General features: G+C 32.9%; 5 protein-coding genes across 6 annotated transcripts; 2 read left to right on the forward strand and 3 right to left on the reverse strand.

Moving 5' to 3' along the window:
- The first annotated feature begins 3,954 nt into the window (after positions 1 to 3,954).
- LOC107634364 (uncharacterized) lies at positions 3,955 to 9,505 on the forward strand. 2 transcript variants are annotated; one of them, XM_088509675.1, is made up of 13 exons: positions 3,955 to 4,511; positions 4,628 to 4,767; positions 6,777 to 6,906; positions 7,026 to 7,513; positions 7,643 to 7,864; positions 7,954 to 8,054; positions 8,132 to 8,216; positions 8,320 to 8,397; positions 8,478 to 8,564; positions 8,675 to 8,812; positions 8,897 to 9,017; positions 9,112 to 9,184; positions 9,262 to 9,505. In XM_088509675.1, exons 5-12 carry the CDS (start codon positions 7,694 to 7,696, stop codon positions 9,150 to 9,152), a joined length of 822 nt encoding a protein of 273 aa, XP_088365801.1. In that variant the 5' UTR covers positions 3,955 to 4,511; positions 4,628 to 4,767; positions 6,777 to 6,906; positions 7,026 to 7,513; positions 7,643 to 7,693; the 3' UTR covers positions 9,153 to 9,184; positions 9,262 to 9,505. The 2 variants fall into 2 exon arrangements, with proteins under 2 accessions (XP_088365801.1, XP_016193367.2); XM_016337881.3 differs by having other exon boundaries at positions 4,628 to 6,906.
- A 702-nt stretch (positions 9,506 to 10,207) lies between these two features.
- On the reverse strand, positions 10,208 to 12,254 carry LOC148570216 (uncharacterized). Its single transcript, XM_088507957.1, has 2 exons — positions 10,449 to 12,254; positions 10,208 to 10,348 (listed from the first exon to the last, which is right to left on the reverse strand). Exons 1-2 carry the CDS (start codon positions 11,142 to 11,144, stop codon positions 10,208 to 10,210), a joined length of 837 nt encoding a protein of 278 aa, XP_088364083.1. The 5' UTR covers positions 11,145 to 12,254.
- LOC148570217 (protein FAR1-RELATED SEQUENCE 5-like) lies at positions 11,148 to 11,555 on the reverse strand. The gene has a single exon (XM_088506907.1). The coding sequence runs from the start codon at positions 11,553 to 11,555 to the stop codon at positions 11,148 to 11,150; it is 408 nt and encodes a 135-aa protein (XP_088363033.1).
- On the reverse strand, positions 11,646 to 13,255 carry LOC107632921 (protein FAR1-RELATED SEQUENCE 5-like). Its single transcript, XM_088506908.1, has 3 exons — positions 13,184 to 13,255; positions 12,621 to 12,806; positions 11,646 to 12,515 (listed from the first exon to the last, which is right to left on the reverse strand). The coding sequence occupies exons 1-3, from the start codon at positions 13,253 to 13,255 to the stop codon at positions 11,646 to 11,648; spliced, it is 1,128 nt and encodes a 375-aa protein (XP_088363034.1).
- A 4,518-nt stretch (positions 13,256 to 17,773) lies between these two features.
- HGO (homogentisate 1,2-dioxygenase) lies at positions 17,774 to 24,015 on the forward strand. The gene is made up of 9 exons (XM_016333345.3): positions 17,774 to 18,259; positions 18,826 to 19,056; positions 19,790 to 19,869; positions 20,657 to 20,824; positions 20,933 to 21,108; positions 21,228 to 21,297; positions 21,434 to 21,588; positions 22,023 to 22,106; positions 23,488 to 24,015. Exons 1-9 carry the CDS (start codon positions 18,072 to 18,074, stop codon positions 23,695 to 23,697), a joined length of 1,362 nt encoding a protein of 453 aa, XP_016188831.1. The 5' UTR covers positions 17,774 to 18,071; the 3' UTR covers positions 23,698 to 24,015.
- Positions 24,016 to 26,400: the final 2,385 nt, after the last annotated feature.

Genomic DNA, 26,400 nt, shown 5'->3' on the forward strand with positions numbered 1-26,400 from the left:
TGGCCCTGTCTATTGAAACCATCCTTCATGACGTGAAACAACACATAATCCCAGAATCACACTGGCAAAGTCCTAATTTCTTTGCATTCATCCTATCAAGTGCCTGTTGGTTTCATGGGCTAGATGCTCAGCACTGGACTCATCGTCGTTGGATTCAACGTTCTCTTTCCGGCGACAACCGAGCTCGAGAGCACCGTCACTCGACCAAAAGCCAAATTCCTCTTCACGGGTGATGGTGGTGTCGTCATGTTAGGCACAATATGCGAGGCAGTATTGGCAACACTTGTGGCTAGAGAGACAAAATGCTAAATCAGATAGAAAGAGACAAGATCGAAAATCCATTGTGCGGTTAAAAAAACCACTCATGCTGGGCTTGATCCAAACGCCTTCAAAGTTCATTAACACCTTCAAAGTTCGTTAAGACTTCGATAACCAACTCAATTTTGGTAAGTGGTAACAACGAAAACGAACTCTAAATTATTATATCCATATTATTATTCAAGTATTTAAAATTTAAAATAAAAATAAATCAATTTATAATTTTTTGAAGAAAAAAATATTCAAGTTATTCGCTTTGTAATATATTTATATTAACTCGCATTTCATTTAAAAAATTATAAATTAATTTATTTTTATTTTAAATTTTAAATATCTGAATAATAATAATATAGATATAATAATCTAGAGTTTGTTCTCGTTGCTACCACAATCGAAATCTTAAACGGCTTTGAAGTTGTTTGGATTAAACCGCAATACGAGCGACTTTTTGAACCATGCAATAATGGGTTTGATTTGAGCCGCACAAAATGAGCTTTCCGATCTTGTCTCTTCTTATCTGATTTAACATTCTGTCTCAGTCATAAGTGTTGCCAATATTGCCTGGCATGTTGTGCCTAACATGATTCCACCGCCATGATCCGTGCAAAGAAATTATTTTAGAAGCTTGAGCTCTTGACCGAGCCATCAATGATGGTGCTCTCGAGCTCGGTTGCCGGGAAAGAGAGCGTTGAATCTAACGAGGTTGAGTCCAATGCTGAGCATCTCGTCTATGAAGAGAGCAGTTCTACCACTTGATTGGTAGAATGCAAAGAAATAAAGACTCTGCTCGTGTGATTTCAAAGATTATGTGTTGTTTTATATCATGAAGAATGGTTTCAATAGATTCAAGAGCATGAGATGGAAGCTTTTTTTTTTTTTCAAGATATCCGGTTTAACTTGACTTAGAACATGATAGTTTCTAATATTATCATGGATGGATATGGTTTGGATTTTTAAAAATCTAAATTGCATCCACTTTAGAACCAGTTTTGTGGTTCATAAAAACAAACTGGATCCAAATTAAAAAGGGAAACCGATTCTAAACCGGTTTGAAAAAAATAAAAGCCAGTTTCAAATCGGTTTTAATATTCAAATCCGATTTTATATACAAACCGGTTTTAAATTCGATTTTTTTAATATCCAAATTTAAAATCCTGTTTTGTTTTTTTTGGAAATCCAGTTTCAAAACCAGATTTTTTAACCTCAAGACCAGATTTTTTATCCAAAAATCCAATTTTAAAACCAGTTTTAAAAAATCTAATTTCCAAACCAGATTTTTTAACCAAAATATATTTTTGTCATTTTGAGACAAATTTTTGAATGAAAGTATAAAACTAGATGTGAATACCAAGCATACCTAGTCACAAACTTTAAGTGATAAAAAACTAGTGGTAAAAAATTAATAAACTTTTAGTATTTTGTGCACATGTTATAAAAAGTTTTACTCAAAATTGAAGTGATCTGCGTGCAAATTAACAAATAATATTACTTCAAAAATTACAGAACAAAATGAGGAAACACCCAAAATTGAAGTGATCTGTGATCCAACAATAACAAGTAGACAAAATAAGGAAACACCCAAAATAGATGACCTGAACTTTTTCCTACGCTTATAGAACAAAAAGCTGCAGAAGCATAACTCTGAAGAGGAGTTGAATTTTAACAGGGTTGAAGTTTAAAAGTTAAATCATACTCTACTATCTACCACAAGTCCACAATGATGCAATAAGCCAACATTTAGATAAACAGATTGGTGTGTTAATATTGCAATTCACATAAAAAAACAGATTCAGTGTCAATATCCTAACTCACAACTAACTTCATTATATTATAATTTGCAAATACTAGCTCACTTTCTCATGACATTATCTTGAATAAATTCAAAATAAATTCACCCAACAACATATTTAGAACCAACATTAGCATGATGAATGAACAGGAACAACAGTTAGTCAAACTAAGGGAATACCAAAAGTATTTCCAGCACCCTGATCTTCTGTATCCTTAAATGAAAATGCAAGGGTTTAAATGAGTGTTCATAGATATGATAAAATGGTCCAAATGATCATAAAAGTTTACAATATGATATCAATCAATCTTAACAGCAGATAAGAGAAACTTCCTTCTCTCGCACCATTCCTACCTCAATATTCAACACACAAACATGAAATCACTCATGTCAAATTGCCATCAATAACAAACCAAACTACCAAAGCATTCATCATGAAACGCAAAAAACTTAACAGCAAGTAAGATTCTCAATAGCAGGCCAATAACACCATACACAAATAATATGAATGAATGGATTCATCAAATAACCAAACGAATATTAGTGTTTCCTTTTTCAGAAAGAAAAATAATTGAGCTGAAAGAAGAAGGCTTTTTGCCAATTAGGTAGAAAATACTAACACCGTTTAATCTTTAGCAATTAGCACAACGAAATGAATAGAGTAACAGCTGAATCAGTGACGAGACGCTGAAGAACTGAATCGAGTAACAGTCTAACAGAGTCGCGCACTATACCTGAACGCCGGAAGGGATGGAGCTGGAGGCGAGCAGCGCTGAAATCGACGGCGACGAGAGGTAGAAGACGACGACAAGGTGATGGCAGAGCTCGCAGACGCAGAGTGGCGGACAGAGGAACTCGCAGCTTCAAGCTCCGGGAGAGGAAGGGGACGCGCCGTGGGAGATGAGGAAGGGAACGCATCGTCGCAGCTTCAAGCTTCCTGCTCCGGTGCCGGATGCGGCGGAAACAACAAACGCCGGCGACGGAGACGCAGGTTGAAGAAGGAAGAGAGCGAGATCAAGAAGGAAGAGAGCGAGAACAGAGTCTCATATCTGAAATTAGGGTTTTTTTTTTTTTTTGGATTTTAATTTGTATCTGGATCCGGATCCAGATTTAAAATTGTTTAAATGGTTTGGATTAAAAAACCAAACTATAACGACAATTGTTTGTTTTTTCTGTGATCTCTCAGTCTGCAATCCAAGCTACCCCAGGACTGAACCTCCATCATGAGAGGTGGCTACGTCCGCAGTGGACATTCACGATCACATGAACCTCATAGAGAGGAGCATGGGTTTAGGAATGCGAAGAAGGTGAGAAAAGGTGAAGGTGGACAGAGCTTTTCGGGAGAGGTTTCACTCGTTCCTAGAGAAGAAGAATGGATGATCGAAGGGGAGGAGAGAAGCCAGCAAGGAGGTCAAGCTAAGAAGTTATTTTGTTATGCCGTAAAAGGAGGAAAGACACCGGTCAGGGTGGAGGAAGGGGATGAGCTCTCGCTGTCTGAAGATGAGGAAGTCGAAATAGAAGTAATGGAGGAAGAGAGGAACATAGACAAACCAACTGAAAAGAAGCAAGGCCCAGAGATTCGGGTAGAGAAAAACTTGTTTAAATGCAAAATAGAAGGGGCTGATTTGTTGGTCCCAACCATCTTTAGGACTAACGTTAGTCCTTTAGCCTAATTTTTAATTTAAACTGTTAGATCATTTTAATATTATATCTAATGGTGTAGATTAAATATAAATTTATATATTTAATTTTATTAAATACTCCATAATATTTAATGTTTTTACAAATAAACCTTTTTATTTTTTTCTTATTATTTTTTTTGCAGATGGGTCTCTTCTTCTTCTTCTGATTTTCTTCTTCTTCTTCTTCTTATTCACCATTGCAATGAACCCTTCTTCACCACTGCAATGAACCCCGGCATTAACAGCAACTACCAGGGTCTGGATTTGTCTTCCTCTTATTATTTATTTTGCAGATGGGGTCTCTTCCTCTTCTGATTTTCTTCTTCTTCTTTCTATTCACCGTTGCAATGAACCCTTCTTCACCACTGCAATGAACCCCGGCACTAACAGCAACTACCAGGGTCTGGATCGAGACTACCCATGAACGCATGCAAGTGTCATATCCTGGATTGACATTATTCCGCATCCCTACTCACCCCGCCACTAAAATTTGTGATGTTCTTCTTGTCTGTATGGTCATCGACGTCGTGTGGTGTTTTCCGAGGAGGAGGTATTTTTCATCGAAGGTGCCTCACATACATACATACACAGAGACCCAAAAAAGAAGAAACATGGAAAAAAAAGGGAAAAAAGTGTTTGCTGAAGAGAATGGCCTCAAAGGAGACCCACGACTTCCAACCATTTGTCAAGCATCAGAGTTGTTCCTTACTTCCCCAAATAAGGTTTTCATTTTTTTTTCTTTTTTTCTTACAACGTTTTTATTTTTATATTTTTTAGAATAACATAAAAAAATATTTTATTGTAATTTCTTTAATTTTTTAACCTTCTTCAACAACAGATTTATAGCTGTGGCTGTTTGGGTTCATAAGATGCTTAGAAATCTGAAATTGATGGTGTGCCGCACAAAAGATCAATGAAAAGATATGCAGGAGACCAACTATAAGCTAATAGAATAAATCTAGCCATAGAATAAAAAAGGTCAGTAAATAATCTTGCATTTTTTTTAACGTTGTTGAAACTTATGGTTGAGCAGGACATAATTGAACTTTGTTAATTGGAGGGAGTGAGTGAAGGATTGTTGATGGTGTTTTTTTAATAGCTAATTGGTGTTAAAAATACATTCATGAAAATACTCATATCTCTTTAAAAAGAGTTACTTAATGATAATAATTGAACTTATTTAATAGGGTAAATATGTATGATGTCAATTTTTACTCAATTTAATGTCAAGTATGGCATATATTGTCCTATTTTATGCATCGAATAGCTTGTATTCACTCATAGATATTGTTTGTATGCTTGCGGAGAAAATGATTGTGAAACTAATAGGAAAAATCAAGCAAATAAAATTCTAGGAAGACTATTTATAGCTCAAAATATGTTCATCCCACATAGAAAATAATGTTAGCACTATGGTTAGGACAACAATAAAGAAAAAGTGATTTTACTAGAATTGGTTTTACTAGAATTGAGTGAGAAAATTTGTATTAAAAATTTGAATGTCTCTGGAGATAGTTGTGATAAATATAACATGTGCTTGTATAATAAGGAAACTGTCAGAGTTCTTTCTAAAGAGTTCATTAATGAGAAGAATCAAATCTCTTTATTTATGAGTGAAGGGTGTTTTCTTATATGGTAACTGGGTTGATTTTAATAGTTAATTCATGTCTTCATGAAAAGTCCTAGAAATATCCCTGATTTTTTTAAAATTTAGCTTATAAAAAATATAGAGTTGGTTTAAACATAAGAAATGGCTCAAATATGATGAAGATAACATATATTAGCTCAAATAAGTAATACACATGCATATATACATTAAGTCAAGTTATGAGCCAACTGGTTAAATCAGTATTTATTCAAATTCCACTTACTAATATATGGATCCAATTTCTTGAACTATTAATGAGTTTAGCTCAAAGGAGCTCACGGAGGCAGTTCCATTAAATTAAACTTATGAGTTAGACAAACTTGTTAGAATAAATGTGTTAAAGTAGTTTTATATTTTATAGTAGAGTAAAATATTTTTTACATATGTGAGTTAAATTTATACTTGAGATTAAAGTAGAAAAAAGAAGTTACAATATTCATAAATTTAGTGTGTTGTGTTGAATTTATACTTGAGAATTTTTTTATATATGTGATGCCTTGGTGTGAGATGGAGCAATTTATGCCAAGGAGGCATGAATTCTTTGATAATTGGAATGTCAATAAAAGCATGGAACCATGAGTTAAGCTTAGGCATTGACTCTGCATCAATAAGGTTGATGGCCACAACTTCCTCAGCTATTCCAATCTAGTATGGAAGTCAGCCATAGCAATGTCCGCAAAGCCAATGTTATCACCTCCAAAGAAGCGTTTTCCCTCAAGTCCAACTTCAAGCCTCTTCAGATTCTCTCAAGCTTCTTCTGCTGCCTTCTGTTGCTCTTCTCCTACCTTGGAAAACGCTGCCACAACCGTTGAATTTTTACTTGAAATTAAAGTAAATTTTTTTTATATATGTGATTTGAATTTATACCGCAACTTCCGTAACCACCTTTTTTTTTTTCAGTTTTCTAAATTTGAATTTTGAAATTGGACATATTAAAATTTGAAATTTAAAGTATAAAATTTAACAATTAGAGTAACGTCCAGGTATTTTAAAAAATTGAATGCTCATTAATGTGATAGCAAGTTTCTGTATTTGATATTGAATTAAATGTTTTCTAAATTAAATGTAATAAAATCTCGGGATATCTCAATTAATTTCACTTGATTTGTTTCCTGTAATTGTTCCTTTATAAAATCCATAACGGCCAGCCAGTTGTAAACCCTGTTTGTTGTCAACCAACCTAACCTTGTCGGCAGTATGTTTTACAATTTCAATGGCCACTACAGAGAATGTCACTGCAGTTGCACCTGATTCGGTCTCAAATTCCAAGTAAATAAATTTACTTTTCATCAATTTCAATATTTACGTGATAGTAAATGTTTCTAATATTTGGTTGCAGGTTTGAAACTGACCCTTTTATGCGTATAAATGGTGTGGAATTTGTTGCAACAAGTGCAACCCCTACGCAAGACCCGACATCGCCGCAACTGCAGAATGTTTCTATAGATGAGTTATTTCGTGCAATTGAAGTATGTTAGCCATTAGATTATATTAATCCAATAATCCAAAGGAATAAAATCATTTAAATAAGTCTCCACTTCCGACTTGATTAGCCATTAACATAGACCTTGGTGCTGTTTATTTACAGGACTTGAGGAGAGATGTGAAGGAGCTAGGAGAGCTAAAGAAGTCTATGGAATAACTAACCAATTCTTCTGGCAACATAGAGAGATCACTCAAGGTGATGGAGTTTAAGCTGTACCATAATGAAGATAAGTGCAAAGACCATGATAAGTACAACACAAACCTACCTCCCAAAGATTCAGTCAGCAACGTTGATTTTACTCAGCAAAGTGTAGACAGGAACCCAATGATGACACCAGTCGCTAATCCACCATTGAGAAAGAGGTTGAGATGCAGCCCCGCACAACTCGACAATGATGTCACCATTGATATCTCTGATGCCGAAGATGATGTCACTATATCAGATAAGCATGAATCGGGGTTGTCTCGGGCATCACAATCTTCGGACTTGACAGCATTAAAGGAAAGTGCATTGTCAACCCTCAACTTAGAACCAAGGCTAAGTCTACAGCTTTCCTTGCCAGCAATTACTGCAGGACATTGCCGACTAAGGTAATGGAACCTTGGTTATTGAAACTTTGTCTTCAACTATTTTTTACTTGCCAGCTTAACCTCAAACCTCATTGCATTATTTTTACCTAAAAATTGGATGGATTTCATATTCTAATGGTTATTTCACAGGTTGAATCCTCATTGACTCGAGGAAAATTGCTCACCTCTCCTTCTCCTAATATGCGAGTTGCTAAGATGACAAAGACAGGGGATGCCACATTATTTTCTGTTCCACGTCGACTTCCTGCTCAATCTGCTGGTGTGCCTTGCCTCCAAGGTGAGAGGTCACTGCCACAAGGCTCTAACTCTAACCAAATGGAGAAATCACGTTACTATAATGCAATTATTAAGGTGACAATCATTGATTACTGGTTTTGAATGGTCATAATATGCCACTTTGACTTAATAAACCCTAAAATGAAGAAGTCTCCTTTTTTTAGGCTTTTAGGTGCAAATTCAGACCATGTGCTAAAATGCAGCTAAAGTCTGTTCAACTTGAAGGATTAGCATATGCATTTTGTGCAAGCATTGAAGATCCAAGGTGAGTTCCCCTTTTTCAGCTCACACTTGTAGGATTAGTGTTGTTGAACTATCTTATATGAAACATCTGAATTTCAGTGAGACCATGATTAATGTGGATGACACGATAGTAACTAGGGAAGAACTTGCTTGTCTAGCTCCCGAAAGACCAATCTCAGACAAGGTACCTACACGGCTACACAAGCTGTTTTTTGCATGTATTTTTTTTTTGTTGTTGGCTATGAATATTTGTCTCCAACCATAAATTGCTTTACTCTCATTTGTAGATAATCAAGCTTGTGGTAATGAAGGCCACATGGGACCAAGCAAATAAGACTTTTTGGATGCTTCCGCCATCTTTTGCGGTAAATATCATGTTAACTTATATCACTTTTCTTTGAATTATGCGTAATTCATTAGAATGAGATCTCTTTAATCCTTTTAGGTGGAACATTTTATGGGACATTCACTGGATAAAATGATTGCTACCTATATATATCGCTTTATGCCTGTCGCACCGGATCTTAAATTTGTGAGTGCATGTGAATTCTTTAATGGATTAATTTATGCAAAACCTCATTAAATCTAAATTTACGAGTTTAATGTGAAATGACCCACACTTAACTATCCGCTGCTCTGTAGATTTATGTGCCAATTAAGGAAGAAGGTGACCACTGGTATCTTATGGTCATTAGCTTATTGGATGGAAAATTATATCAGTTTGATTCTAATCTAAATGACGATCAAGTTGAGCCAAGACAAGAAATTATGAAATCCTTGGTGATGTGTCCTTAATCCATTTCTTTATACACATGTAAAATAATACATGAACCTTAACAGTCTTGTCATGAATATAATTTTCAGGCTTTAAAATTATCAGATATGGTAACTTTTGGTCATTACCTAAAAGGTGACATTCCTGAAAGAAAAGATTTCATGAACTTTGATGTGAAAGAGGCTAGGGGGTGCCCAAATGTCCTCAAAGGTACACATAATTGCAATGAATCTTTTATATTCATCTTTAATTAAAGCGATCTTTTATTGACACTAACTATTTAATATTGCCACTAAACTTTTAGTCGCGACTCTGGTCTCTGAGTTCTTCAATGGTTGTCTATGAGAGAGAAGTTTAATCCCACAGTGTCGGGCATTGTAAGTTAGCCAAAGACATATTGATTAATTATATGCATGCTGAGCATATTATTTAACTGATCAATCCATATTTGCAGCTAAATGAGCAATATATCCGTACATCCGTTGTGGTAGATCTTTTGTTGGGGGTGTTCAATGACCGCAAATACGAGTTTCAGAAGAAGAGCAATGAGTTCTGGGCTACGCTTTAGCGTGAACAGCATGGAGAGCAACATTTTTGCATATTCAGTTATTATTTTCAAAATTTGCTTTAATCCTCAATTGTGAACGAGATTAGTGACATTTATAATTTATTTGTTGAATTATTATTTTAAAGGAGAAAGTTTGTCTGGTCTGAATTTTGTTACATTATTATATTCATAATAAATACAAAGATCAATAATATTTTGCTATTTTTATTTTAGGAGTTTGTTGGAACGTTATGCTCACCTATATTCATCATGTGTTCTTTGTCATTCTAAATTGAAAATGATTAGTTAAAGATTCACACATGATTTTTTTTATTCCAGGTTCAGAACATGTCTCAACAAATACATAACCACACTATCATGCCATAGAAAGGATGCCTTTCATGCATCAAGCTTATATTCCCCCGAAATCTTGGTCTAACTTTTACTGCAACCATACATTAAATATAATCTATCTACTTTCATGCACATATTCCTCAATAAAATTCATACAAAAGCTAAGAAGAATAGAGAGTAATGTCAGTATACAAAAGCGCAAGCAACAACCTTTCTGAAGGGTCCTCAAACCGTATTGAACCTTCTTCACAATTAACCCAACTGCACTTCTTTTACAATCTTTCACGCTTTAACTAATCATAATAAGACTCTTCTTGCTGAGTTCTGCATCTTACAATTACAGGATCACAAAACTGTCTCTTGTAAGCCATAACTCAAAATGTACTCATTATTGTAAATATACCAATCTTGTCTCAAATCTCACTTTTTTCATAGCAATTAACCAAATAACACCAAGTTCATCATGAAAATTCATACACAAAGTTCAATTACTCAAGTTTTATTCAAATATCACATAGTAATAATTTATATTACTACATCGAGAACTCTTCACTAAGTTCCATGTCGGCACTTGCATCAGAATCTCCTGCCCAAAACTCTTGTTCTTCATAATCTTCTTCAAGATCAGATGCCCAAAATCCTTGCAATATCAAATAAAATATTGATCAATTTCCACTCTTATTAATGAAAATTATATAACTAATATGTTGTGGTACCTAAATCATTAAAGCAAATATTACCATTTCTGCATCTGCATCTAAACCTTCCTCAACATGGTTCCTATTTATACCATAAGAAGTTGCATTGGTCTGCTGCTGAATGTCCTTTGCCAATGGACAAGATTTTTTATTGTGCCCTTCCATGCGACAAATACTACATCGTTGTGGTTTTCGTTTTACCTTCTCACCAGGACGACACTTGGACCTACAATTTTGTGGATTCTTAGGAAAAATACCATCTGAATCATCAGCTTCAGCACCAACTTGCTTTTCTTGTTCATCTTCAATCTTGAAATCTTCGATTAGGCTTATAACAGTATCTCGAACAAGGTGGAATCTCTCCTGCCTTCGACTAGCGACATAGGACAACTGCCGACACCAATCCACCAAGCATCCATATTGACTCAATATTATAGACTCCCAAGTAATGCCACTTGAATCGAAAGTGCTTGTCTTGGCATTCTTCGACCATCTTGTCAACACAAGAGACTTTGGCAGCTCAAGGATGTTAAGAAACACCAGCACACAAACTATATGCTCACACAAAATTCCAAAAGAATCCATCCTTAAGCATGAACAATTAAATTTCGTCCTTTCATTATCTACAGACACCTCCCATGAACTATTTAGACTTCCATATTTAGATATTGTATAAAGTACAAATGAATCAAATGCCACATCTTGCACAACCTTCATTCTTGCAGCCCTAACAAGCATGCCTCAAAATATAAAAAATATCTCTCGTGTATAGAAATTTGATGCAGACCTTTCCAGAGGTTCTAATGCTGTTTTAAGTACCGGAAGACCAGATATGGAAACATAGTCAGCTTCAACCTCCTTATATCTTAGGTAGGTAAGACACCGCTTAAAATGCTTTATGAAATCAACCAAATTGTATTGATATTTAACATATTTTTCAATAATAGAGTGCAAACCTTTGCATCGAGAAGTTGTCCTAAATCCTGCAAAAAACTTGCCTCGAATATGTGCAGTGGCCCACATATGCCTTTTCTCGTACATGTCAATAATCCAATTCTTTTCAGCTACACCAAACTCCTCAACCATTCCAAACCACTTCTGCTCAAATACACTAATTTCATAATCTCCTAGCATGCACTTCTTAAACATAGATGTAAATTTTGGGTTTCCAACATTACTTGTGGCGTTCCGAATGAGGTGCCAAGCACATAATCTATGATGGGCATTTGGGAATACCGTCTAAATTGCAAACCTCATTGATGGAGCACCATCTGTAATCACAGATACAGGTGCTTTTCCCTTCATGGCTGCCAATAATTGCTGTAATAACCACACGTAGACCTCCTTACTCTCATCGATAACTAGAGCACTTCCAAATACCACTGTTTGGTTGTGATGATTCACACCGGAAAACACTACTACCGGACACAAGTACTTGTTCTTCTTGTATGTCGCATCAAAGGCAAGCACATCTCCAAATACTTTATAATCTAATTGGCTTATTCCATCACACCAAAATAAAGCTCGCAATACCCCTTTAGCATCAACTATGTGCTCATAATAGAGGTTTGTATCTTCAGCTTTCTGGTTTTTGAGGTATCGCAATGCCGCTCTAGCATCACCCAGGACATGACGCCTTCGCCTAGCAATCTCATTATACATATCCCTTAAGGTATAATTAACATTTTCATAACCACCTGCTTGATTAGCTAACATAGCATATATATGGGGTGTGCTAATGCCTGCATCCTTCATGTTGTTCATTTGACTAGCATCAGCTTCTGCCATTTTTCTATGTGTAGGAAGGAAACCAACTAACCTAGGATCAAGGCAATCATGATTGTGCGATTCAACAAACAAAGCCACATGCCATCTTCCAGTGTAAGCCACAAAACAAACTACAAACCTAGCCAAGCAACCACAACGAGTCTCAGATTTTGGCTCCCTTTTTCTGTTTTCCATATTATAATATTTCTCTGGTCTAAATCCCTCACGAGAGCACACAAACAATTGCTTCACATATTCTCCTTTGCTATTTTTCCAAGTCTTACTTTTTCTAGCACCAAAACCAACAGATTTTGCATAATGGTTATAGAAATCAAATGCTATCTAAAGATTAGAAAAATGAAAACATTCCATCTCATGAGCACCTATGTTCAGAAAATCAACCATGGCAATATTTTCAATATCTTCTATTCGATATAATTCATCCACCTCATGTGAAAAATCGTTCCCATCAAACATTGCTTGAAATTCTTGTTCCCCTAAATCCTCAGAATTCATAGCTTCCTGCTCAATTTTATCTTGATACATTCCTTGAAATTTCTCTGTATCATCTAACTCTTCTATCATCTCATCAAAGAAGACTCTTTCTTCCATTTTATCATCCACTTCAAGATCCTACTTAGCAATTTTATTTGCAACCGGAAAAACATAAAACAAATAGTATTCTAATAAATCAAAGTGCAGAGACCACTAACATGAAAATAATAGCACTGTTCTGGTTCTATATTTTTTTTAACTTATTAAATTCTAAAATAAGTAAATAGAAGAAAGCGTTGAAAATGTAGAAAACAATCTCCCTTATGCTATCAAACTCAATATCGATTAAACAAACAAAAGGAAGAAAAAACATCAATGGCCAAGCAGGAAATATCGACAACTATGTACAAGAAACGGATTTAAATTTATGAAAAAATGAACAGGGAACCATTAATGTGGAAGGAAGAAGAAATTATGTGATAAAATACAATATTCATGCAATAGAGAGGACTTACCGGTGGTCGCACTTCTCTTGTGCCACTGTCAAAACTGCCATTGCTGCCTCCATTATCAGGTGCGTTCTCCATATGAACCCTAAGAAGTTTCAGATTTTCTAGTGTTTTGTTAAATTAGTCATTAATATAATTTTAATTGGTCCAATAAAAAAATAGGGATATAATGGTAAATGATTAATATTGGGTTATTCTTGTAATAAATAAGAGATATAGTACTAATGTTATAATAATTGACTAAGAGTGTTTTTACAAAAAAAAATATATAATTGTGTTAGACAAACATTAGGAGGGACCAACGTAAATGCCACCCAAAATAGAAAGTAGAAACCATGTTGTTTAGGTATGTGTCCAGCGTGGTATTCAGCATTTAATTCGCTAATTCGATATTAGAAAGGGTGAGATTAATATGATATTTCGAACTAAATTTCGGAGATTAGTATAAATAATTTTAAATTTAAATGATTAAAATAATAAAATTTGTGAATTTGAAAAAATTTGAATTTTTTAAATTTTAAATTTTTATTTTAGATGATAAAATAAGATCTATTATTATTAAATATTTTTTTTATATTTTTTTTGTCTCATCTATGAAATAAATAGTGATAGATTATATTTTATTTTTTAAAATAAAATTTAAAATTTAGAGAATCCAAATCCAATTTGAAAGACCACTTTAAGAATTTAGCCAAAAAAACTTAGGTATCAAAATATTAATTTTTATTTTTAATAATATCATTTTTAAAAATACAATGTCTACAAATGATATTACTTGATATATAATATTTTAATATTTAATTTACAAAATGTAATATTTTAAAATTTTGTATAATATTTTTAAAATAAATAATTTTTTATTTGATTGAATCTAAATTTTTTACTCATATTATATAATATATTAATATTATCTTTATTTATTTAAATTAAAAAGTTAATAACTAAATTTAATAAATACATAAAAAAAATTATATATAAATATAATTTAAGATAAATTTAATATAATCAATTTTAGATAAAAATGTTTATTTTTTTAAAATATTCCTAATATTAAATTTTTTAATTTTTTAAAATTAAATATAAATCTAATTAAATATTATTACTTTTTTACATTAATTTTTTTTGAATTTACAAAAATATCTCTAATAATAAATTTACAAAAATACCTTTAATAACAAATATGTTTAATTAAAATTAACATTATCATAATTAAATTTACTAAAAATATCGATAACAAACATCACAATAAAATTAACATAAAATACTTATCTAAATTTCTAAAAATCACATAATCCATAATTCGTCTCATAATTCATAATTGAATTTATACAAACAAATCTCAACATTTTTAAACACATATACTAAAAATTTAAAAACGACAATCTAATACCATTCATAAAAATTAAAAAATAACAAGATTTAAATCAATTTTTTTTAGAAATGGCAAAAAAATTTTCGATTGAAGTTAAAATACCATGTCGATTAGATTATTGTCCCTTACAATGGTAAGGACAACCTTCATTTTATCTTCAATGTCCAAATAAGGAACATCCCTCAACAGTACCATTAGCTTCATTTTGCGCTCAGCTCCTTTTTTCTCATACTTAAAATAAGAAACCATATCAATTAGAATAGTTGTGTGTTCTTGATAAGCATCTTTTATTGTTTTAATAGATTCTGATACTATGTCAAGCACTTTTTCACTTTTGTTCTCTCTCTTTTTTTATTCCTTTCTCTAGTAGACGAAGTACTAGGAGCAGCAGAAATACCAGGAGCAGCAGGAACCAGGAGTTCGAGGCTCCTAAAATATAATAAATAATTCAATAAAAGACTATCTATTTATATACACAACAGTAGGGTCAACAATAAATGAATTTATGTACATGAACTAGATTCAATTGCTTACGTACTTGTCAGCTTCATATTCAATTTCAATTTTTTCCAAATTTACTTAGATATTTTCATTTACTTGCTGATAACTCAAGTTTGTTTTGCACTCAACTTTCATAGTAGCAACTGCTTGAGTTACATTTTCTGCATTGTCTCCTTGAGCTTTATCTCTACCAAATGCTATTTCCAACTCTTTAAAATGTGGAAATGATTTATTGTAGAGGTCATTAGCATTAGGATGGGACTAAAATTAAAAGAAAAATAAGTAAGCAATAAATATTAAAAAGTTAAGATAAATAAACTTGTATTAAAAAAGTTGTTTAGAATTTACACTCTTTCATTCATTGAAAATTTGTCATTCCACTACAATCATTTTATCTTTGTCATTCCAACCAAATCCACTTCTAACCGTGTTCATCATTTCAACTATTACAAAATATTATCTCTTTAGCAATTTCACACTTAATTCAAAGTGTGAATTAGTCTAAATATAACATAACAATTTAGAGTTATTACTACTAAGACAAACATGAAGCTTTCTCCACATCAGCGACTCTTTCTCCCTTTGCCAAAACTATCAATTATCAAGTGAAGTGATGTAATGAGTAATGCAAATGCATAAAATACAAAAGGGATAATTTTTTTTCATTCTGAACTAGATCCAACAGATTGCTTCAATGTGACCAACAATGAGATATGGTATAATAGCGAAAATTTAGAATAATTAGGTAAAATTTGTAACACTCTACCATACAGAATTTTGTACTTAAGTCATAAAACATAGGTGGTGAGATATTACGATCTCTAAAATAAAAGATATACGTATATACATAAGAAGGAAAATCATATCGAGGAATCTTAAAAAAAAGTTTAAGCAAAAGTCGCAAAGTGAAAAAAGCGCATCGCTCGAGTAAATGGTTACTTGGATAAGAAGAAAAGTAAAGATATATATACATAAAGAGCAGAGCATAAAAAATACAGCATATCAATCTCCAAACTTGACCTGCAAAACCAAGGTCAGCCAGTATATATATATATATATATATATAAAGTAAGCTCCTATTTTTCCACAAGAGCCTTTGGGAGGATCAAAGATAAAACATATATGGAGAATAGTCTATATACATATACATAACATAATAACAAAATAAATAACAATCCCAACTTCACTTGCAGCAGGAAACTCCAGACGCCTAGCAAGATACCTTTCGATCTGCATTTGAAAACAACAATATAGGTATGGAATGAGAATCGGGAGTTCTCAACATGATAAAGGTGCCAATATACATAATATATAAGATTTTGGAAAAGCCAGAGACAATCCTAAAACTCTGGTACTCAGAATTTAAACTTAAGGAATAAATTAAACTAGATATTAGGTAAACTATCTAAGGTTTTCAAGTCCTGAATCTAACCCTAACTCAACACTTCACTTTTGCCTCCTCCAACCCTCCAAAACACCGGTGGATCTATCCTCGTCACTCATCCGCTAGACAAGAAATCTCTCAATTGCATAGACATACAATATAGACAAAAAAAACACAGATAAACTGCAAGTATAACAGGTAGAACATATATCATATAGTATATAGCAAATAGTCAAACCCAAGTAATGCACACTCAATCAAAACAGACAAATGCATATGATGTATGCCTATCCTATGGCTGATGAGTTTCATTTGTCGGTTATATAGCCAAATCCCGACATGTCCGGTAGCTAACCCTGAACAATCCCTTCGTGTGCACATCTCCAAGAGTCTATGCATATAATTCTCAATCATTTAATTTTTATCTCATTGGAAAAATTTCCAGAAAATTAAAGTACCCGGCCACATCTTGTGACTTAGGATCAATAGAGTATCGAGTCTCAACCTAAAACGAATGATGGCTAACCACTGCATCTATAAAAAAAAAACTCGTATCTCAGATAAAAAAAAATACGTAAGCCAAATAATCATTCAAATTTATATTGTTCATTCATATATAACATTTTTGCACTCCCCAAACAATTCACATTAACTCATTCATTAATTATATTTTATCATTCTCAATTAATCAACATCATTTTAGTTCTCATTCATATCATAATCAATACGTCGACTTTTTTTCGGTTAGAACTCCATCTTCCATAACCTTTTTATTTATGGGGTTGCAAAATGCTGTAAACAGAATTTGTATTCTTGGAGTTGCTGCTGAACATATTTTTTTATTGTTCTTCAATTGATGTTTTTGATTCTCTTTTGTGAACTTTTTTGTTTTATTGTTTAGCTGATCAAATTGTATAATAAAAACACATTCATTGCAAGAATCATAAATTGGGAAGGATGTGGTTTTGGTTTTCAGATCGGTGATGGTGGTATGTCTAGAACAACAATAGAAGAGTAAGGAGTGACTGTGAAAAGTACAGACACTTTTTTACAGAGGTTGACCTAATGAAAGATATTTTAAAATAAAAAATTTAAAAAAAATTTTAATTTATAATTATTTAATTAATTATAAAAAATAATTTAATAATTAATTAAAAAAACATGTCATATCATTAAAATTTGATGGTCATTTCAACATTTTTTTTTATAAAAAATGTGCTTTGACGAGTTCAAAAATACTGCTTATCAATTTTTAAAGTCTTTTAAAAATTATTTTACCAATAATAAAAATCAAATATCAACATCAGAATATCAAAATTAGTATTTACCTCTTTTCTTCGTTTGTTAGTTTATAGTTATCATTATCTCTAATGAGTATGGGATGTGACTTGTCAAATTTCGTGATCATTTTATCTTCTGTCTATGAGGGACCCAGGTGACCGAAGTTCCAAACTAGCTTCTCTCTTATTTCTTTTACGGTTCTTGTTTGTAATCACGAAGATTTTACATCTTGGCTCACTTGCTATGATCCTTAATAACTTGAATATCCTTCCTTTTCTCTGTGACTGCCATAGGCTATTTCTACTTATAAGCTTTTAAGTATACATACATATTAAGTATATCAGTTTCCGTGAATCATGGAAGAATCCAAGGCCAGCGGCGACTTCCAGTACCTCTCCGGCTTCGGCAACCACTTGTCGTCGGAGGCCCTCGTCGGAGCTCTGCCGGCCGACCAGAATAGCCCCCTTATCTGCCCCTATGGTCTCTACGCCGAGCAAATCTCCGGCACCTCTTTCACCACCCCTCGCAGCCACAACCTCTTCAGGTTCATTAATTAATTAATACGCACTTCACATCTTTCAGTTTATTATCTTCTTCAATTCAAACACCCCCCCCCCCTCTCTTTATTTTTCGTTTTTCTTTTTTTCTTCTTCTAGTAAACTGTCATACTGGTCTTCAAAATTAATTTTGTGCATGAGTCAAATTGGTCCCACTTTTAGCCGTAGTCCTTCAAATTAACGAAGGTACATCAACATAGGTCCACTACTGCAAATTTTTCCTCAGATTAAGTTGGAGACTAATTTGACTCATGCTTGAAATTTGAGAAATCAGATTGAACATTCGAGGCCTCTTCTGTTTGGATTTGGATCTTCTAACTTTTGAATTTTACTTTAATGAAAAGTGTGATCTCTCGTAATTTATTTTATAAGTGGGATCAAGAAAAAAATACGAAAGAAAGACTATTCAAGGGTGAGAGATGAAGCTTTATGTTCTAAAGTAAAAATTTAAAATTTAGAAGATCCAAATTCCTTCCCCATTTAGCCGTTTTGTTGATTTTCTTTGCTTTTTTTCCCAGTTTTAATTTGTTTGTTTATTTTTGGGTTGATGTAGTTGGTTTTATCGGATCAAGCCTTCGGTGACTCACGAACCGTTCAAGGCTCGTGTTCCTTCTAACGAGAGACTTTTGAGCGAGTTCAGCCAATCCAACAGCACTACTAACCCAACTCAACTTCGATGGAAGCCTGTGGAAATTCCTGATTCGCCCACCGATTTCATTGATGGTTTGTTCACTGTTTGTGGTTCCGGCAGCTCCTTCATGCGCCATGGATATGCTATTCATATGTAATGTATCAAATTGATATCTTAATGCTATTCGGCGGTGTTTTTTCTTTCTTTGTTTCATTTTGTCGGAAACAAAATCTTTGGAGACCCAGATTAGTGGTTTACTCTAAAACAAAATTGATTGATGTGATAAGTGGATAGTGTGTATGCCGAAACTCAAATGTCAATACCCTTATGTTAATTTTCTCTGCCTTTCATTTAGTTTTCTGAATGTGGAGCTACTGTCAGAACCAGATAACATGTTTAGAGGGTCCACATTTATACTTGTTTCATTAAATGTTAGTGGAACGAGTAAACAAAATCATTTAGTTATTTCTTGTTAACATAATCAGTTACTGCTTTAGTTGAATAGTTAGTGTACTTTCTCTGTTCATAAACTCTTTCAACTTTGTTGTATTCATTGAATTGGTATATGAAATTCTGTTTTGGTAAGAATGACTGAAGAGTAGTCAAGAAACTGGTTCTATGTTCAGTTTATGTATTGAGCCAAATGAGTTCTTAAGTAATGTGCTATTTTTCCTTTGTCGTTAGTTATGCTGCCATGGATTGTTGCCCTGAACAATTATCCTGCAATTTTTCTCCACTTATGTAATTTTATTGTAGCCTATGCAAAACATGAATAATGTTTGATATAGTAGATATTGGTGCAAGTTGTCATATTTGTGAATTATTCAAATTTTGAAGGTATTATTCACACTAATTATGTTGAGTGCAATATATATCTCATTTACAGGTACACTGCTAACAAATCCATGGACAAATGTGCCTTTTGCAATGCTGATGGAGACTTCTTAATTGTTCCCCAACAAGGAAGTAAGTGACAATTATACACATCTTGGTTGTTTTAGCTATGGAAGTTTGTTTTCAGCTACTTCTGTTGTGATGATGTGCTTTCATTATCATGCTTTTAGGGCCATACGATTTCCTAGTTGATCAGTGCTTTAGAAACCTAGGATTGATCTTTCCCTTTCATACAACAGAAGAAACATTGTTCTCTGTACTCTTTTAAGTCTTCATACTTGACTGCTAGGTTTAAATTATTTAGATTTCGTTACTATGATTCTGGGCATTCTGGCCATGGCAGTATGAATATTTTTCTTTATTTCCAACATGAATTTGATTCTATTGTGGCTAATGTGGCCTGTTGCAATCCTGATGCAGTTTTGTTTTGGTCAAATTACATGAATCGGTATCATTCCATAATTGGGGGCTGCTGTAGTTGCAGTAGTAGTGTCCTGGTTGTGCGGCTCTGCAATTTGAATCTATAAAAGAAAATATCTAATTCAAGAGTAAATTTGGATGAAAAGTACTGCTCTTTAAAGGGATGGTGCAAATATCATCTTTATGGTTCTTTACAATGTATATTATTCCTGAATTATTTCGTCTATATTTTCTTTATGATACTTTATGTAGAATCTTATTATTAGAAGGAACCAAAGTTCTCAGTGTCACCATATTCCTGAATTCATCAATATCTTATTTGGAGTCTTGGCTAAATAATACAGGTTCCATGACAGCTAGAGTATTCTTTAAATAGTCCTTTATTAATGTCACTTCTTTTGTAGTATATGTTTCTAATGACCTTTGGCTGGTTTTGTAGGCCTCGTGATCACTACTGAGTGCGGAAGATTAAAAGTTTCGCCCGGTGAAATTGCTATATTACCTCAAGGCTTTCGTTTCACTGTGAATCTGCCCGATGGCCCATCCCGTGGCTATGTAGGTGAAATTTTCGGTACTCATTTTCGACTTCCGGATCTGGGACCAATAGGTAAAATCATCTATTGTGCCATTAAGAAATTTAAGTTAACATATCAATTGCTTACAAATTCATAATACACAAAATTAAAAATTGATCTGCTGTTTTTGTTTTTTTTAGGTGCTAATGGTCTTGCATCTCCAAGGGATTTCCTTGTTCCTACAGCATGGTATGAAGATAAATTCAATCCTGGGTACACTATAGTGCAGAAGTTTGGTGGTGAACTATTTGTTGCAGTCCAGGATTTCTCTCCCTTCAATGTTGTTGCTTGGCATGGTAATTATGTTCCATATAAGGTGGGTTGCTCTTGTAGCAACATTGTTTCAAGAGAATGTTATCATTTCAATCTTCAACATGTTATTTCCAATTTTTTATGGGTAATAATAATTTGGGAAATCTTGTTTTTGCTTTGTAGTATGATCTAAACAAATTCTGCCCTTACAATACTGTTCTATTCGATCATAGTGATCCCTCAATAAACACTGGTACAATCTCTTTACTATTTTTTTCCCCAAGTTTTAGACTTTCCCTTAAACCACTTGTCTCTTTTTCTTCTGCCGGCTCCTCCCCCCTCCTTTTCTTTCTTTTTTCTTTGTTGTGACAATTGTGTTGTATATGCAGTACTGACGGCACCATCGGATAAACCTGGGGTGGCATTGCTTGATTTTGTAATTTTCCCACCAAGATGGCTGGTTGCTGAGCACACCTTCCGTCCTCCATACTATCATCGCAATTGCATGAGTGAATTTATGGGCCTCGTTTATGGTGGCTATGAGGTAAATTAAGATCTAATTTAACTTTAGAGAGCCATCGGTTGATATCATAGAAACTACCACTTTTAAAGAAGAGTAAATGGTCAGTCCCCAACCACAGAAAATGGGAGAAGCATTAATCGATACTCCATAGGCTGGGATACCAAAAGGACTAATATGTTTCATCTTTTTTAGTATTTAGAACTGCACGTTAATTTATTTTGGTTAGGGATTGAATTTTCCCTAAAAAAAGACAAGAGTTAAGTGTTTAGTCTAAAATAATCTATTTTCATACATTTCTGTATTTTTTTTAAATTATTAGAATATTAAAAAATCTGTTTTATTTTTTATTTTTTTTTTCCCAGCATTCTGAATCACCGGGCTTTACATCTGGTGATCATGAGGCAAAATTTTGTCTTTGTCTGTGACTAATACATTATACGAATTTGTTTTTTAAGGCTAAGGTCGATGGATTTCTTCCAGGCGGTGCAAGTCTTCATAATTGCATGACTCCGCATGGTCCTGATACGAAGTCGTATGAGGTATATATATGTCGTTTTCTTGTACCAAGATACTAGCTGTACTTATTATACATTGTCCTGATATTTATTTATTTATTGATTTATTTTGAGTATTGAATCTTTTAACAAGGTATAAGATCGAGTAGCATAAGTATGCCAACCATCTATCCTTCTATCTATCTTATCTATCTATCTTATCTACATAAAAGTTAATACCTATATTTTCTTTTACCAAATATATGAAGACTCGAACCCGCAACCTCTTAGATGAGTATGGGGAGATTATGCCATTTGAGCTATTATTCATTGGCTGATACCTATATTTTCTTGCAATTAGAGAATGACATCTCTTTTACTTATTCTATTATTGCCACATAAACTCTTTTGCCAAATTTTAAATTTATTTTTTTATTATTTAGTTGTCATTAAATAATTCTATTTATTAAAATATTACTCTATTCTTATATATCTTGCATTATAGATCAAATCATCTATATATTATATTTTCATATAAATTTTTGAATTTTTAAGATAAAATCATAAATTTTGAAGTTAATTGGTATTCAATGATGTTAAGAGGAATTGTTGCAAAAATACTTAGATTTATCAAAACCAAATAGAAAAATAATTGCCTTTTTTTTATATTTTATAAAAAATTATACTTAAACAAATACTTTAATATATATATATATATATATAAACAAACATTATAGATTGGTAGAACTAGATTTTATTATACTACAGAATTTACTATGATATAATTCTTTATTTTAAGAGTTAAAAATACTACTTAAGCAAATACTTCAATATATATATATATATATATATATATATATAGATTGATCGAATTAGTTTTTATTATATTATTATCAGTGTAATATACTATAAATTTTATTACATTTGTTTTTTAAGAACTATATATATATATATTGTTTTATAACCTGATTATAAAACTCAAAATTCCTCTATTATCATTTTAATTATCTAAAAAATTTTTACCAAAAATTTATAGTAGTTTTTCATACATTTTGCGAATCTAAATCTAGTTGTTATGAAACCCAGTTCAAGTGCAAAACTCAAGTCGCCCAATCTGGTGTGACTCTTCCGGGCCATGTTAATTTTTTCTTTCTTCTTAGAAAGAACTTCGTATCTGTTTTTTGCTTTTATCTCACCTCTTTGACATTCAACCAAACCCTTATCATTCAGTTTTGAACATCATAATCTGTTAATTGCTAATTATTTTTGGCATCTAATGATATTATTTACATTTTAATATTTTATATTTTCATATATTTATTAATTATCATGAACTAGTATCACGTCTAGGTCAATGACCTTTGATACCTATGATAACAACCAAAAGAGAAATGAATAATAATAACATGTATTGGTGCACTTACAGGCTACGATTGCACGTGGGAATAATGTAGGACCTTCAAAGATCACAGAAACAATGGCTTTTATGTTTGAATCGTGTTTGATACCCCGCATCACTCCATGGGCTCTACAATCACCATTCTTGGATCATGATTATTACCAGTGCTGGATTGGCCTCAGATCTCACTTTAATCAGAAATCTGAAGTCCCAAACCTGCAGAATAATGGAGAGTAGGGGATTCAAAAGGTTGTTGGTGACCCATACAAAACACACAAAGGTTGTTAGTGACAGAGAACAATACAGGCAGCCGAGGCTGGGTCCAGTGGCATTATCAACTGCCTCAGAGAGTTGCACAAAGGTTCGAATCCGGAGTAAGCTCAGGAAGTTATAGAACCCATAGTATTAATAGTGTGTGTATGTCTCTGTTTACAAATAAATGCGATAATATATAGTATTATTGTGTTTCACAATTCACTTACCTTTAGAAAAATAAATGTAAAAGCTTATAATAATGAAAAATGATCCACAACCAAGGGATTTATGCAAGTCAAATCAAGTAATTTTTCTTGTCGTTTTCTTTTGCGATCGTGGTTGTCATCACCGTCGGTGTTGCCGCTTCTTCCTCCTCCTCTTCTTTTTCTTTTCTTTTCATTTGAATTTCTTTACTTTCTTCCTTTTCATTATCGTTATTGTTAGAAAGTGAAACAAAAAAAATTATGAAAAATTAAAATTAAAAAAAAAAGATAAAAAAAAAAAGAAAAGATGAAGAAGAGAAAGAAGAAGAATTTTAAATTATGTAAAATTTATTAAAAAAATAACACTAAAATTTTTTAACAATAACATATAGATATCTTAGTTTTGACATCGAAACTTTAAACACATTTCAGTGTTATTTTTGTTTCCTGTAAGAATTCAATCCAATAAGAGTAAATCTACATTCATTTAACTAAATAAGATTGCAGTACATGTTTATTCAAGTCTAATATGAGAAATAATATTCCTAAAAGAAGATATAAGAGCACAAGAAAAAAAAAAGAAAAAAAGAAGAATAAGAAGCAAAAAAAATACCGCAATAACGAAGAGATTTATGTGTTTTTAAACAAAATTTCGATGTTAAAATTATGAAATTTCGGTGCTATTTTTATTTATGGTAAGAATTCAATCAAATAAGTGTAATTCAAAAAATTTCTATGTCACGTTATAAAAATTTCTGTATTATTTTCTGATAAATTTTGCATCACTCAAAACTCATCCTCCCTTTTTTCTTCTTTGTTATTATCATTATTTTCTTTTTTTTTTTAATTTCAACTTCTCATAATTTTTTTGTTTTTTCCTAGTAACAAGAATAAAAATAAGAAAAAGAGAAGAAAAAATCAAACAAAAAAAAGAAGACATATATAATGCACAAAAATCACTAAAAAGAGGGAAAAAAAAAAGAAAAAATACAGCAATAAATAATAAAAGAACTATGATGACAAACAAATATGTGAAGAAGAAGAAGAAAAAGAACGAAAAGAAGAAGAGCACAAAGAAAAATAAAAAGAAGCACAGGATATGAAAATGTAACATGTTCATATGCAAGGTAGCATGTTCATATGCGCTAAAATTCGTTTTTATTGGACTTGAACCAATTTGGTTGGACTTAGTTGCCAAAAATAATTAAATGTGTAGCATCACTCTATAATAATATACGGGTTGAGCCATTATGCCAATGAAAAGGCAATTAATTAGCCAATTGTCAATTATAAATATTTAGTTTCTATAATTATGTAAATTTATTTTCTCACCTTTAATCCAAAATAATTTTCTCATTGTTCACTCTCTCCTTTGCTTCCATTATTCTCGCACCCCGAAAATAATAATTTCTGAGTAAATAGTTATTGTGGCACTTCAAAGATTTTGATTTTGACAAAACGATACTCAAAACATGATAATAACAAAATAACTCTTAAAAAATATTTTTTGTTTAATAAAATGACCTAAAAATTTATATAGTTAATTTATCTAGTCATTGTTAATTTTTTTTTATAAAAGTACTAATTTATTCTTACCTTCTATGAAATTACTTATTTATCCCCTCATTCTCTTATCGCTATTATCCATCATCATTTTTTCCACCCCTTCAACACTATACCTATATCTAAGTCCACCTCCTTTGTCACCCCCACCTCCACTTCCACGACCAATACCACAACCCCAATCTCCACTTAACTTACTACTCCTACCTCTAATCCCTGTCACTATACACAGCATTACAGCAGTCACACTCCACAAATCCTAAATCACTCTCTCATTCACCATTCATTATTTATAGTGCCTCCATTCTCTATTTACATCAACCATCACTCATCACTTTTCTCTTCTCTCACACACTCAAGTCTAACACAATGTCCACCATTCACAGTACCTCAAGCTCTTACTCTGCTGTCTGTGATTTTCTGCGCTTGGAGTTTTGTTGTCTGCATTTCACTGCACCTCAAGCTCCGCCGTCTGTGATTTACTGTGCCTTAAGCTCTATTGTCATCTCGTCTCGTGAGTTCTACAACCATCAAGTCTCATGTCTTTGATCTTCCTTCTCCTCCAGCATTGTCGCCTTCATTTGTTTGTGACTGACACACCGTCTTCTTCTCTGAGTTATGTGGTGTTGTCGTCCTCTTCACCAATCCCTGCCCTTCGTGGTACCATTTCTGCTTCTATATTTTTTGTTTTTTTTTGGTGTCCATGTATTCCTTGATAATAATTCTTCCGTTAGTGCTAAAATTTGTTCCTTCAAACAGTTATTAATTTATATCACACATATTTTTTTTGGTCATGTGCACTCTTGTCTTCAAACACCACTCCTGTGAGAAGGATACCTAAAAAGGGAACTTCAGGCCAGATCCTCATCAGGCTCCCATGGACCCCGCAAGGCCTCGCAGAACGAATAGGCCTCGCAGA

This window comes from Arachis ipaensis, chromosome B3 (assembly GCF_059453495.1).
Source record: "Arachis ipaensis isolate K30076 ecotype BB chromosome B3, ASM5945349v1, whole genome shotgun sequence".
NCBI lineage: Eukaryota > Viridiplantae > Streptophyta > Magnoliopsida > Fabales > Fabaceae > Arachis > Arachis ipaensis.